Below are 15,209 nucleotides of genomic sequence, written 5' to 3' on the forward strand. Positions count from 1 at the left end.
AATGAGCCACTCTGTCTACAGGAAAGCTACCCATACAGATGCTTACTTGAAACCGGATTCCCACCACCATCCATCCCAGAAGAACTGCCTCATCAAGACTCTATACCATAGAGCCCAATGCATTTCCGACCAGGAACACATTACCAGTGAACTCAAGCACGTACACCAGGCTCTCAGGGCTAATGGCTACTCCGACTACACAATCCGCAAAGCCATCACTCCAGTCATGAAGAAGGATCCTCTTGTGGAGCCACTCAAAACCATCACCTTACCCTACATTGCAGGGGTCACTAAAAAGATCTCCAAAATCCTGAATAAACACAAGATCCAGGTCCGATTCAACACAGTACACAAAATCCGTGATTTAGTTCCATCTGTAAAAGATGCTCTTCCAGACATACAGTACCCAGGCGTTTACAAACTAAAGTGCCTCTGTGGTAGTAGCTACATTGGAGAAACCAAAAGACATATCTCGGACCGCATCCGCGAACATAAAGCAGACTTGAAACACGGTAAGACGAACTCCTCTGCCGTGGCAGACCACTGTTACAATTCAGTGGGCTCACATGACATTGACTTCTCCAAGACGGAGGTTCTTTGCAAACCAACCGGCTACCATGAGAGATTCGTTCATGAGGCCATTCACATATACAAGCACAGAGACAATTTCAACCGAGAAGATGGATTCAGGCTTAGTAACCACTGGAAAGATGTGTTAAATCATTTCTGTTCTTAATTAATTGTAATTTTACGATGTCCTTCAGACCGCAGCTCTTTCGCCAGCATTGCCTCTTAATACCTCTCACACCACGGTTAATGGTATGGTTTACAACATGGAGCATACTAGGGCCTCGCAGCTGTCTCTCTCCCCCTCCTCTGTTCCGACCATGGACGAACTCGTCCGTCTGAACGGGGCCCATAGCTATCCGTGGTACGGAAATTTGAGGGTAAGAATCCACCCATTTTTTCGCCATATAGCATTGTGATATATAACGACTTATGGTTGGTAGCTTAGCTGATTGGAGAATATAGAGTTTATTGATAACATGAAGGTAATTTATATTTTAGTTTTTATTGGTTCACTATATAGTACTGTGAATAGCTCAGATGTGTAGTCATTTCTGTGACCAGTCACTAGCAAATCACCCAGTTATTTCAATGCTAAATTCGCCTAGTTATTTCAATGCTAAATTCTCCTGTTTGATTTGTACTAAGTGCCTCGGTGAATGTGTATGCTCTGACTTCAACGTAGCTATTTCTGTAGCAGTTACAAGCGAATCACTCAGCCATTTCAATGCTAAATTCTATGCTAATCCCATTGTCAAGGGGTGCCTCTGCAGATGTGTATGCCTTAACTTAGCTATTTCAATGCTAAATTCTATGCTAATTCCTTTTAACAATGGGTGCCTCTGCGGATGTGTATGCTTTAACTTTTAACATAGCTATTTCTGTGACCAGTCACAAGCTAATCATTCAGCCATTTCAATGCTAAATTTTATGCTAATTCCTGTGTCAAGGCTCTTTGTTCCTCTCACACAGCTTAAAAGCCGTGATCTGAACGTGGCTCTCTCACTCCAGCGCTGTCCTACCAGACAGTCTCGCCCCCTTCACCTGATGAAGGCCGCTTGTGTTGTGGCCGAAACATCGTGAGAATATTATTGTGTTATTTTATTTTATCAATTTATTATTTTATTCTCATTCTACGTGACTTTACCGAAAGAACCAAAGAAGACGAGTGACTGAAGACTGAAAATGAGAACCAATGCAAATTCAAAACAATGTAGTTGTGCCCGGGGTCGGTCACTGATATCCGCTCCTGAATGTTTTACTTCACCGTGAACGTTCTCACACATCAATGTACACACAGTCCCTCTCACCTTGTGTGCTCGGTATGCATGCGTGCACGTTGAACTTATTTCGCACCGTACGTAGCCAACCGTGCTAATCGGAGGTGCGGGGTAATGACAACAACACTAAACACAAAACTAGTTAGAAAGAAATTAGTTTTCAATCGAGGTGATTTAAAAGTGCAGAGCTTCCAGTGGCTTCCTAATATCCGAAGAGCGTTCCAGACAGCCGCGGAAGTGCATCTGAAAGCGTGCGATGTGGCGACCACCGTCTTAGTTCGATGGCCGCTCAAAAGTCGCTGCGAGGCATGAAAGGTGAGGGAAAAGATCTCCATTACGCTTTAAAGAGTGTCAAGGAAAGCGGCGTTAGCGAGCGCCTCTTTGGACAGCGAAGGGGCAGTGGGGACAGCATCATAAACAGCGTGGATACTCATGACCACACCCACACCGGCCACCCGTTTAGGGCTGAGCGGACCTATGAGAAGCGCAAAGGGTCGCTGGCCAAGATTAATAACAGAGCGGCAGCCAATGAACGGACCGCATTCGAGACGACGTCGACCGGGGAGATGGAGCGATGAGGTGGGCGCCTGGGTTGCGGACGCTGGGTGGATCGTTACGTCGTGGGATCGAGGGAGGTGGCGACGGTGGCTCGGAGAGGGAGGCCTTGACCCACCAGTGGATTGAAACTAAAACGAAACTATTTTTTATTTCACCAGGTACGGTCCACTGAGCTCTTTTTCAGAAACGACCTGGCTATTACAAATAATAGCTCAATCACGTGGTTTATCACGTGGAAATATATTGCTGTAGCTAAACACTCTGAATGCACGTGACCATGGGGAGAGACAGACACACAAACTCCAAATATGTAGCAGGCGTCAGGGTCGGGAACGAATCCACGATCTCCTGCATACGTGGCGAGGTAGTTAACATCTCGCCACCGTAGTGAAGTATAGTATAACTACCTCCATGGCCTACACTGAATGGGGAGGCCTTCATCCAGCAGTGGATTGATAAAGGAATTGAAATTATTAACAGCTTTTTGATTTAAAGCTTGCGTGACTGCAGGGATTCATATTCTTGGTTCTTTCGGTAAAGTCACGTAGAAGGGAAACAATAAAATAATAAAAATGTAAAACAATTAAATTCTCACGACGTTTCAACTGCAACACAAGCAATCATCATCAGGTGTGATGATGATGATCAGGTGTGATGATGATGATGATTGCTTGTGTTGCAGTCGAAACGTCGTGAGAATTTTATTGTTTTATATTTGTATTACTTTATTGTTTCCCTTCTACGTGACTTTACCGAAAGAACCAAGAATATTATTAACAGCTGTTAACAGTGGCTAAACCGTATTCAGCAGAAAATAGAATGCCTGAACAAACGCATGTTTCATGGACACATTGATTAGGACTGTTCATATTTACACCACTTGCAAATGGAATAAGGGCAAAAAAGAGATTGCGATATTCAGAACCTTTGACATAATGTACATTTTGGTGAGTTTATTGCAAAGGAACTTATTTTCAATGTGCAAAACATAAGCAACACAGGTGGTGGCCAAGATTAACCTGATTACAGTGAGGGAAAAAGTATTTGATCCCCTGCTGATTTTGTACGTTTGCCCACTGACAAAGAAATGATCAGTCTATAATTTTTATGGTAGGTTTATTTGAACAGTGAAAGACAATAACAACAAAAAATCCAGAAAAACGCATATCAATAATGTTATAAATTGATTTGCATTTTAATGAGGGAAATAAGTATTTGACCCCTCTGCAAAACAGGACTTAGTACTTGGTGGCAAAACCCTTGTTGGCAATCACAGAGGTCAGACGTGTCTTGCAGTTGGCCACCAGGTTTGCACACATCTCAGGAGGGATTTTGTCCCACTCCTCTTTGCAGATCTTCTCCAAGTCATTAAGGTTTCGAGGCTGACGTTTGGCAACTCGAACCTTCAGCTCCCTCCACAGATTTTCTATGGGATTAAGGTCTGGAGACTGGCTAGGCCACTCCAGGACCTTAATGTGCTTCTTCTTGAGCCACTCCTTTGTTGCCTTGGCCGTGTGTTTTGGGTCATTGTCATGCTGGAATACCCATCCACGACCTATTTTCAATGCCTTGGCTGAGGGAAGGAGGTTCTCACCCAAGATTTGACGGTACATGGCCCCGTCCATCGTCCCTTTGATGCGGTGAAGTTGTCCTGTCCCCTTATCAGAAAAACAACCTCAAAGCATAATGTTTCCACCTCCATGTTTGACGGTGGGGATGGTGTTCTTGGGGTCATAGGCAGCATTCCTCCTCCTTCAAACACGGCGAGTTGAGTTGATGCCAAAGAGCTCCATTTTGGTCTCATCTGACTACAACGCTTTCACCCAGTTGTCCTCTGAATCATTCAGATGTTCATTGGGAAACTTCAGACGGGCATGTATATGTGCTTTCTTGAGCAGGGGGACCTTGCGGGTGCTGCAGGATTTCAGTCCTTCACGGCGTAGTGTGTTACCAATTGTTTTCTTGGTGACTATGGTCCCAGCTGCCTTGAGATCATTGACAAGATCCTCCCGTGTAGTTCTGGGCTGATTCCTCACCGTTCTCATGATCATTGCAACTCCACGAGGTGACATCTTGCATGGAGCCCCAGGCCGAGGGAGATTGACAGTTCGTTTGTGTTTCTTCCATTTGCGAATAATCGCACCAACTGTTGTCACCTTATTCTTAGCTCTTTCGGTAAAGTCACGTTGAAGGGAAACAATACAATAATAAAATATATATGTAAAACAATAAAAAAATAAAAATTCTCACTACATTTCGACCATAACACAAACGGTCGTGAGAATTTTTATTGTTTTATATATTTTATTATTTTATTGTTTCCCTTCAACGTGACTTTACCGAAAGAGCTAAGAATATGAATTACTGCAGTCACGAAAGCTTTAAATCAAAATGTTGTCACCTTCTCACCAAGCTGCTTGGCAACGGTCTTGTAGCCCATTCCAGCCTTGTGTAGGGCTACAATCTTGTCCCTGACATCCTTGGAGAGCTCTTTGGTCTTGGCCATGGTGGAGAGTTTGGAATCTGATTGATTGATTGCTTCTGTGGACAGGTGTCTTTTATACAGGTAACAAGCAGAGATTAGGAGCACTCCCTTTAAGAGTGTGCTCCTAATCTCAGATCGTTACCTGTATAAAAGACACCTGGGAGCCAGAAATCTTTCTGATTGAGGGGGGGTCAAATACTTATTTCCCTCATTAAAATGCAAATCAATTTATAACATTTTTAACATGCGTTTTTCTGGATTTTGTTGTTGTTATTCTGTCTCTCACTGTTCAAATAAACCTACCATTAAAATTATAGACTGATCATTTCTTTGTCAGTGGGCAAACGTACAAAATCAGCAGGGGATCAAATACTTTTTCACCCTCACTGTATATCACTTCACTCTTTCCCCTGGACTCTGTGACTATGAGCGGTTGTCACATCTCGGGGTTATTGTTCAGAGGCCCTCTGTGTGCGGGCATCTCAGCTAGCCACCATGGCTGATGGACAACGCCATGAGGCGGTCCGGGAGGGCCTCACCTGCTGTCGCCGGCGTTGGCCACGTAGAGCTTTCCCAGCATGAACATCACGGTGAGCGCCGTGCAGCCGCCCGGCACGTGGGACTTGGCCTTCTCTCGCTCGATCTGCACGTCCTGCACACAAACAACACGCAGCCCCACCGTGTAGCCTCAGCGCACAGCGAGTGCTGTTAGCGAGTAGCGCCTACGAAGGCCCGACACGGCACACGAGTGGGTGGGTGGCCAGAACCATGCCTTTGTTTCGCCGGTGGCGATGTTTACGTACTGCACAAGGTACTCATTTGAGACCGAGTCGACCTAGGGCAGGCGCAGGGCCGGTTCAGATAATCGTCACTGGTATCGAACAGGAATGGAACAGGAATCGAACTCGGGTCGCCAGGTACATAGCGCAGAGTGCTAACCACTACACGACCGCTCCTTGCAGATACCCACGCACGCACAGACACATATGTACCCCAGCACTGACACCACACCTTATTTCAAGCAAGCATAGGATGGTACTCATTCATCAGTAGCTCTGAAAAAGCAATCATCCACATTCCTATGGCAAAGGCTTTTGCCAAAGGAAGTTTGTTCTCCTTCCCCCGCACCTCCGATTAGAAAAGTTGGCTATGTGCGGTGCGAACGAATTCAACATACACACATACAGAGGCCAGTTTATCCAAAGTCAACTGCAGACATTCCACAAAACGGTATTCATATTATTGACCCAGAGCGATGGGCTGAGTGACCACCAATTTAAACATTGTGCAAAGTTAAACTATAAAGTACACAAATGCCTGCAACCCAGCACTGTGGAGGTGCCAAGGGTTGGTGGATCACACAAACGTTGGTAAACTCCCTTCCTGTGGGCATCGAGACGTCATACCCTGGCTTGCCAGGACAAGGCGGTACACAAATGTGGACTAATCTCCATCTGTTCCGACTCTCTACGGATTGCGTTGCCCACTCCATGTCTGGGTTTTCTCCGGGTGCTCTGGCTTCCGACCACAATAATTGGCTGAAAACATCCTAATTTAGCTGCACCTCCACGTGCTGCAGTTTGTTCAGTTTAATAAGATTTCGTTTTTCACGAATGACGCTAGGTCGGTTTTGTGTAAATGTCTCAGAATGCACAGATGTTTGACGTATCTACTTCTCAACCAAGCGATTTATCTATCCTCAAGACAGCTGACATTTCCAGGTTCTTGCGTCACATAAAAGCCACAAATGGCATGGAGATTTGAGTGACAAATTCCATTTGGAATATTCTAAGACTGTGGACCTGGTTTGTTTGGGCGTCTGCCCCTGTTGGTACACTTTGAATGTGGGATCTGTGCCATGGGCCGGAGAGTCGAACAGGCAGGAAAGCATCGAGCAGGGTGAGCGATGCTGCTGCTGGCAAGCTCAACCCCAGCCACGGCTGTAAGTTTTATATGACCAATATTTTGTCTTCAATGTCAATCAGAATGACCTAAAACTTCAGTAACATAACATAATGGGGTAACATGGTGGCTAGGAGATGTTAACTACCTCGCCTGGTATACAGGAGGTTGTGGGTTTGATCCCGACCCTGAAGCCTGCTGTATATTTGGAGTTTGTTCTCCCCGTGGCCGCGTGGATTTTTCTCCGGCTCCTGCGCGTTTTCCCTCCACGTTTAGAAACACACATTTTAGAGTATTTGGCTGCTCTAAATTTCCACAGGCTAAGCCTCTTCGCTGAGCTGTCATTCGTGAGAGCCAGGTCGCTTCTGAAAAATTACGAAAGAGCTCGGCGAGCCTTACCTGGTAAGACAAAGTCAAAAGTGTAATCGTTTTAATAAAACAAGAGCCACATAACCATTCCGTGGGCAGCAGAGAGAGACGGGTGTCTACACTTAGCGCGAGTGCAGGGAATGAAGCCACCGCGGCCCATGACACAATACCTGTAGCCGCAGCAGTATTTCTGCGGCCCTCACAGTAATCCATCTTTGCCTGGCGTCCCAGCCCCTGAGAGCCCCCCACACAGCCCCACCGTAGCGCATTGTTATTCCTGCGCCCCCCCCCTCCTCCCCGGACAACTCCGTGAGGCCTCTTGAATCATGTACAACGCTCCGTGATGAGAAGGCCGTGCGTGTTTTTAATGCACCGCACCGTGGTGTAGTTAATAATGTGATGCTCAGCTGAAGACAAGAAAATGACGCTTGTGTGTTTTGCAATTGAATTGCAGTGATGCAATAATAATAATCGGCCGAGTTTATCACTAATTCTAAATTCGATTACAAGACAGTGGAACTTTTATTATCCGTGTTGATATTCGATGTCCGACACTTACGCTGGCTAAGTGGATATTTTTTAAAATATGTATTATATTTGACATTACTCGTGCCATTGAATTGTGATTCATAGAAAGATTGATCGACAGATTGACTTTAGCACAATAATTATTGTATACATATGTCATGAGTGTCTACGATAAGATCACCATAACTCGTCAGACTGAGTCTTCCCAAGGAGCGCTCAGTTACATCTCCCCACTGCAGCAAGTCTCCCAATGAGCACTCAGATACATCTCCCCACTGGAGCAAGTCCACCAATGAGGACTCAGATACATCTCCCCACTGCAGCAAGTCTCCCAATGAGCACTCAGATACATCTCCCCACTGGAGCAAGTCCACCAATGAGGACTCAGATACATCTCCCCACTGCAGCAAGTCTCCCAATGAGGACTCAGATACATCTCCCCACTGGAGCAAGTCCACCAATGAGGACTCAGATACATCTCCCCACTGCAGCAAGTCTCCCAATGAGGACTCAGATACATCTCCTCACTGCAGCAAGTCTCTCAATGAGCACTCAGATGCATCTCCTCACTGCAGCAAGTCTCCCAATGAGGACTCAGATACATCTCCTCACTGGAGCAAGTCTCCCAGTGAGGACTCAGATACATCTCCTCACTGGAGCAAGTCTCCCAATGAGAACTCGGATACATCTCCTCACTGGAGCAAGTCTCCCAATGAGAACTCGGATACATCTCCTCACTGCAGCAAGTCTCCCAATGAGGACTCAGATACATCTCCTCACTGGAGCAAGTCTCCCAATGAGAACTCGGATACATCTCCTCACTGCAGCAAGTCTCCCAATGAGGACTCAGATACATCTCCTAACTGGAGCAAGTCTCCCAGTGAGGACTCAGATACATCTCCACACTGGAGCAAGTCTCCCAATGAGAACTCAGATACATCTCCTCACTGCAGCAAGTCTCCCAATGAGGACTCAGATACATCTCCTCACTGGAGCAAGTCCACCAATGAGGACTCAGATATATCTCCTCACTGGAGTAAGTCTCCCAAGAAGCACTTAGATACATCTCCTCACCGCAGCAAGTCTCCCAATGAGGACTCAGATACATCTCCACACTGGAGCAAGTCTCCCAAGAAGCACTCAGATGCATCTCCTCACTGCAGCAAGTCTCCCAATGAGGACTCAGATACATCTCCACACTGGAGCAAGTCTCCCAAGAAGCACTCAGATGCATCTCCTCACTGCAGCAAGTCTCCCAATGAGGACTCAGATACATCTCCACACTGGAGCAAGTCTCCCAATGAGAACTCAGATACATCTCCCCACTGGAGCAAGTCTCCCAAGAAGCACTTAGATACATCTCCACACTGGAGCAAGTCTCCCAATGAGGACTCAGATACATCTCCACACTGGAGCAAGTCTCCCAATGAGAACTCAGATACATCTCCTCACTGCAGCAAGTCTCCCAAGAAGCACTCAGATACATCTCCTCAGTGGAGCAAGTCTCCCAGTGAGGACTCAGATACATCTCCCCACTGGAGCAAGTCTCCCAGTGAGCACTCAGATACATCTCCCCACTGGAGCAAGTCTCTCAATGAGGACTCAGATACATCTCCTCACTGGAGAAAGTCTCCCAATGAGGACTCAGATACATCTCCACACTGGAGCAATTCTCCCAAGGAGTGCTCAGTTATGTCTCCTGTCCAGTGGAGGCACTGCCCCAAGCAGCAGGTGCCAAGCAAGGCACTGCAGGGCTTCGCCTTTACAATTACTCACAAACCTCAAGGATAGCCAAAAAATTCTACACCTGTCAGTGAAGGGCACATTTTGCACACCGCATTGCTAATGATGAAGGCGTTGTAATCAGGGCAGGGAAAACACCGCAGCATGTCGCAAGCTCCTGCCGTGTGTCACCACACTGTGCACAGGACTTGGGGCGGGGGGGGGGTTGCAGACTTTACCGTAATCGCTCTGGCAGTCAACGACGACCAGAAAACCCATCCCAGCAATGCAAGTCCTCCTGTCAAATTCCAGTCAGGGTTGACTCAGGCCTGTCACGAGGCCACGCTTGGTGACATGACAACCACCTAATATGTGCCTTCTTGGTGGGCAGGCAGCTGCGGCTTACACACCACAGTGTAAAAATAAAAACATTTTACAATGATAGGTTCTTCCCAGCCCTGTGCATTATACACCGGCTATCAACACAACGGGGGGGGGGGGGGGGGTCTGGTAGTTTTAAAGTTGTCTAAGAGAAAATGATTTGTTTTTGATAAGAGCGCCCTTCACGGCGGGGCATTTCGGAGGACTTTACACGCGATAAGAGACTTACATCTCATCTATACAGATCTTTTTTCAGAAGCGACATGGCCACAGATGAAAGCCCAGCAAAGTGGCAAAAGTGGCTAACCGTGTGGACATTTATATCAGCCAAATAATCCAGACGCACGTTGCTAAATATGGAGGGAAAAACCGAACGACCCGGAGAAAAATCCACACGACCACGGGGAGAACACGCAAACTCCAAATACACAGGCATCATGGTCGGGATCGAACCCACGACCTCCTGTATACCAGGCGAGGGAGCTAACATCTCGCCACCGCAGCGTCCGCACTAGTCTTGCTCATCACAGGTACAACGGACAGATCCCTATGTGTGCCTATGTATACATAGTGTCAGTTGCCTATATATGTGTCTCTATATATCGTCTCAGTCGGTAGTGCAGTGGGGGGTTCGTGTCCTGAGGAGGCGGGGGTTGCCCACCGGGGAGAGGGGAGGATGTCCAGGGAGGATGTCCAGCACGGCGCACGATGGACATCCGAGATGAGAACAGCCCCAAGCTCATGAGTGCACGAGGGGGGGGGGCGCTACGCCTTTAATATACAAGGGGGGGGGGCGGTCTACTGAAGACAGTGATGTTGAATCGCGAACTAAACGGTGGAAACTTGACAATGCATCGATTCGTAAATAGGTGTTCTCAAGACACGCGCACAGAATTGCACGTAGAAGAATTACAACATGGGACCTTTCTTACCAGGAGCACAAAAGGGAAATTTGTGGATGTGTCTGTTCGAAATGTTTAGCATACTTCCCAACATGCTACAAACTTTAAATGTGGCATGTGGGTAGCTTCCATACTGTACACAATGTATAAAGTATAATAATAGACTTTTGTATTGGGGGGGGGGAATGACCATGAAGTGTGTGGCGTCAACCCGCAGCAAAAAAACTCTCCAACGCCGAGCTCTGACATCATGACATTTGCACAGCTTATGCCGTCTGGAATTTCTAAGTGAACGCGACTATGTTCAGCTCTTCCACGCCATTCCCTTCGCGAGTTGTCAAAATCACGCGTTGTCTTTCGGGTAACGCAAAGAACCATGCAACATCATCTATATATATATGAAAGGGAAATGTGTGAATATGTGTGTCTGTTCGAAATGTTTAGCATACTTCCCGACATGCAACACACTTGAAATTGAGCAGTGACGTCACATCTGTGATGTCACCCGCATGCGGCAGCGTCACGCAGTGTGCCTGCTGACGTCACGCATCCCCCCCACCCTCCACGTAGGCTGTGTATTAATCCAAGACAAGAATCCAAGTCTCGGGCGAAGCTGGGTAGTAAAGCTAGTTAACTATATTCGTTTATTGAATAAACTTAAAACGAGGACTAAACTATTAATTCCCGTGCGAAGAACGGGTACAACTGCTAGTCTCATATATGTAGTGGAATAAATATGCGCATGGGGGTAAATGGTGAGATCGCGTGGGGGCAGGACAGTATGGGTCATATTGGGACAGCCAGGTGCGATGGTTGGGACGATGAGTTAATGATTAGGCCAATTAAGCTAGGGAGCCAGAGACGGCTGTGATTGGCTGGTGTTGTCAGGGCTGAAGTGTGATTGGCTGGTGTTGTTGTCAGGGCTGAAGTGGCGTCTTAATGTCTGGGCAAGTAACAGGTGCACGGGCACGGGGACACGGACGCGGGTTAATTAATTGGGGAATAATGAGAGCGGGGATAAATTGGAGAGACGCGAGGAGAGAGCGGAGTTGGATTCGGGGACTGGACGAAGCAAGACGTGGAGCGGAGCTGAAGTTAAGCAGCCAGCAGTGGAGAGAGGAAAGCGGAGCTGAAGTGAAGACAGCCAGCAGTGGAGAGAGCACAGTGATAGCAGAGAGCGGAGAGCGGAGATGAAGCAGCCAGCAGTGGAGAAAGCACAGTGATAGTGGAGAGCGGAGAGCAGAGATGAAGCAGCCAGCAGTGGAGAAAGCACAGTGATAGTGGAGATAACGGGGAAGCAGTGATCGTGGAGATAACGGGGAAGCAGTGACAGTGGAGCTGACGGAGAAGCAGAGATTGGAGAGACAAAGACGGCGAGCGAGCCGAGTGAAGCACGGCGAGCGAGCTGTGGCAACAAGGGAACTGTGGAGCATTGAGGACATGTGGAGAACTGTAAATAAAGTGGTGTTGGAAGAAAGACAAAAGTTGTCCGAGTGAAATCAACCACTACATATATGTTCAATACACCAAACGGAAACCTTTTGCAAGGAATCGTATCTGCATTAATCACACACAGTACTTGTGGTGAACATGCAAACAAAAACACGCTCTGGTCATATACCGAAACTGATTGGTCTACAGCAGAGACAGCATTTTTTTAGGGCCTGGTCTCACAACCAGTGTTCGACCAGAGACTGCCTTGAGGCAGCCTGCAGGGCAGCGCAAGGTGGCAGCCTTGAGGCGTCCTCTGGTCTCACACTATTTGAGACTAGGCTCTAAAGAAGGCTGTCTCTGGTGTGGACCAATCAGTTTCAAAGACAATGCATATATTACCAGAGCATGCTTCATGTTTGCATGTTCACCAGGGGCGGAGCCAGGATTTTGACTTGGGGGGGGGCTGACTTCAATATTCTGAGATGTCCAGTGTTTATGTTTTTCAGTGGGCGCCACAAATGTATAAAACAAATTTTATTGGATTGAAACGCAGAGTTTATTAATAGGTCGGAGCCGCTGATGTGGCTAATAAGTTCGAAAGGTTGCCGCTCAAGCAGCCTGCAGGGCAGCACAAGGTGGCAGCCTGCAGGGCAGCACGAGGTGGCAGCCTGCAGGGCAGCACACAAGGTGGCAGCCTGCAGGGCAGCACAAGGTGGCAGCCTGCAGGGCAGCACAAGGTGGCAGCCTGCAGGGCAGCACAAGGTGGCAGCACAAGGTAGCAGCCTGCAGGGCAGCACAAGGTGGCAGCCTGCAGGGCAGCACAAGGTGGCAGCCTGCAGGGCAGCACAAGGTGGCTGCCAGCAATTTGCAGCAGCCGGATATCCGGTTATCCCGATTACCGACTTTCCCAAAATTTCAGGGGGGGCTGAGCCCCCCCCAGCTCCCCCTGTGGCTCCGCCCCTGATGTTCACCACAAGTGTGTGTGTGGTTAATGCAGACAGGATTCCTTGCAAATGGTTTCTGTTTGGTGTTTGAACATCTTAACACAATTGTTTTATTGCCAGAAAGGGTAAAACCTATTCTTAGAAGCATTAAATACGAGCTTTGTGCTCTTAGGAAGTAAACGATATTCTAATGTTATCGTGGGCTTCATGGGGTGAATATAACTTTACAAACGTGACACGGAGAGTAGGAATCAAGGGAATTCGTCAAACTGCTGGGGAGCTGCATCGTCCCATTCCTACAAACGACTCAAGACCGTCCTCTCGCAATCTGAAGACCGGAATAGCAATGGCGCAGCGAGCGGGTACACGCTCACGCAGACAAACCAAAACGTCTGATAACAAAAACACATTAGTACAGAGGCAGACAACTAATTACCCATACCGCTCTACGATTATGGCTTTTATGTAGTCCTTTTGCCAATATTATATGGTAATCTGGTAACCGAGCAGGATTGGTTAACCAGCCTGACGCTTCTGATGAGACTCAGCAGGTTGAATACTGGTCCACCGCGTGCTGCTTGAACTCATGGTGGTAGTCAGGATTGGTCTAAAAGGTCGATCGGCCGTTTTACTGATTAATTTCACTTCTATGTGAAGGCACGGGATGGATTTTTGCTTATATTTGCATTTCCCACAATGCTCCGCAAAACACAAAACAAGATTTCATACTGATTGCGTGGCAGGCCATGTGTGTGTGTGTGCGTACGTGAGGAGTGTGTATGGGCGGCGTGCGTTTTTATTTGTCTTTCGGGTGTGTGTGGCGGCCTTCATTGGTGCTCGCTAACAGCACTTGCCCCAACGGTCTGTTAACGCTTTTCGGGGGATCTTTGTCTTTGTGGGGGGTGTGTGTGCGTGTGTGTGTGTGTGCATATGTGTGTGTGTGCAGATGTGTGTGTGCAGATGTGTGTGTGCATATGTGTGTTGTGGGGAGCGATAGTGTAGCGGTTAGCGCGCTGCGCTATGAACCTGGCGACCCGGGTTCGATTCCCGCTCACGGCCAACACCAGTGACGAATATCTGAACCGGTCCCGGGCCTCCCCTAGGTCGACTCAGCCTCAAATGAGTACCTGGTGCGGTGTGTAAACATCGCCATTAGGGAGACAAAGGCGGTCGGGCGTGGTGCTGGCCACCCACCCCCTCGTGTACCGTTCCGGCCTTCATAGGTGCTCGCTAACAGCACTTGCCCCTACAGTCTATTACAGGCTATATGGGGGATCTTTGTCTTTGTGTGCGTGTGTGTGTACAGGGAACGGTGGTGGAGTGGGTAGCGCACTGCGCTACTAACCCGGCAACCCGGGTTAAATTTCCGCTCACGGCCAACACCAGTGACGATTATTTGAACTGGTCCTGGGCCCCCCTAGGTCGACTCAGCCTCAAATGAGTACCCGGTGCAGTGTGTAAACATCGCCACTGGGGAGACAAAGGCGGTCGGGCGTGGTGCTGGCCACTCGAACCTCTCACGTGCCGAGCCGGCCTTCATAGGTGCTCGCCAACAACACTTGCCCCAGCAGTTCGTTAAGGCTATACGGGGGAGCTTTGTCTTTAGTGGGGTGTGTGTGTGCATGTATGAGTGTGGGATGCGTGCGTGCGTGCGTGCGTGCGCGTGTGGGTGAGGGCGGCACCATCTCGCGGAAGGCGTTCTCGATGGCTCCCACCACGAGCGCGTCCTGCGTCACCTCCTTCTCCGGCAGGGCCTTGGAGGGGGTGGTGGGGGCCGGGGAGCCCTGGGCGGGCCCCGCACGCAGGCTCTGGGCCCGGGTCGCCCCTCCGGCCGCCGCCGCCGCCGCCGCCGCCGCGGGCCCTCGGCGCGCGCGGCCCTCGGCCTCGTCGTTGAGGCACGCGGGGGGGCAGCCCGTGCCGCTGCGCAGCACCTGGAGGGGGCGGCAGCCGTCACCTCTCGGTAGCGCCGCGGGAGGGCCGCGGCAGGCAGCCGGCGAGCAGCCAAATAATCAAAAAAACGAATGTTGATTCTAAATGTGGAGGGAAAAGCTGAAGGAACTAGGGGAAAAATCCACGCGACCACGGGGAGAGAGACACGCAAACTCCAAATACACAGCAGCAGGCGTCAGGGTCAGAA

At 48.7% G+C, this 15,209-nt stretch overlaps 1 protein-coding gene across 1 annotated transcript in view; it reads right to left on the reverse strand.

Moving 5' to 3' along the window:
* LOC116947615 (protein phosphatase 1H-like) overlaps positions 1-15,209 on the reverse strand; it is a 112,485-nt gene that overhangs the window by 61,241 nt on the left and 36,035 nt on the right. The window contains exons 4-5 of the mRNA XM_032963564.2: positions 14,755-15,003; positions 5,430-5,542 (exon numbers count right to left, since the gene is read on the reverse strand). Coding sequence (XP_032819455.2) covers positions 5,430-5,542; positions 14,755-15,003 — 362 coding nt within the window. The remainder of the gene's footprint in view (positions 1-5,429; positions 5,543-14,754; positions 15,004-15,209) is intronic.

This window comes from Petromyzon marinus, chromosome 30 (genome assembly GCF_048934315.1).
Source record: "Petromyzon marinus isolate PM22_M1 ecotype Great Lakes invasive population chromosome 30, UKy_Petmar_22M1.pri1.0, whole genome shotgun sequence".
Taxonomy (NCBI): Eukaryota; Metazoa; Chordata; class Hyperoartia; order Petromyzontiformes; family Petromyzontidae; genus Petromyzon; species Petromyzon marinus.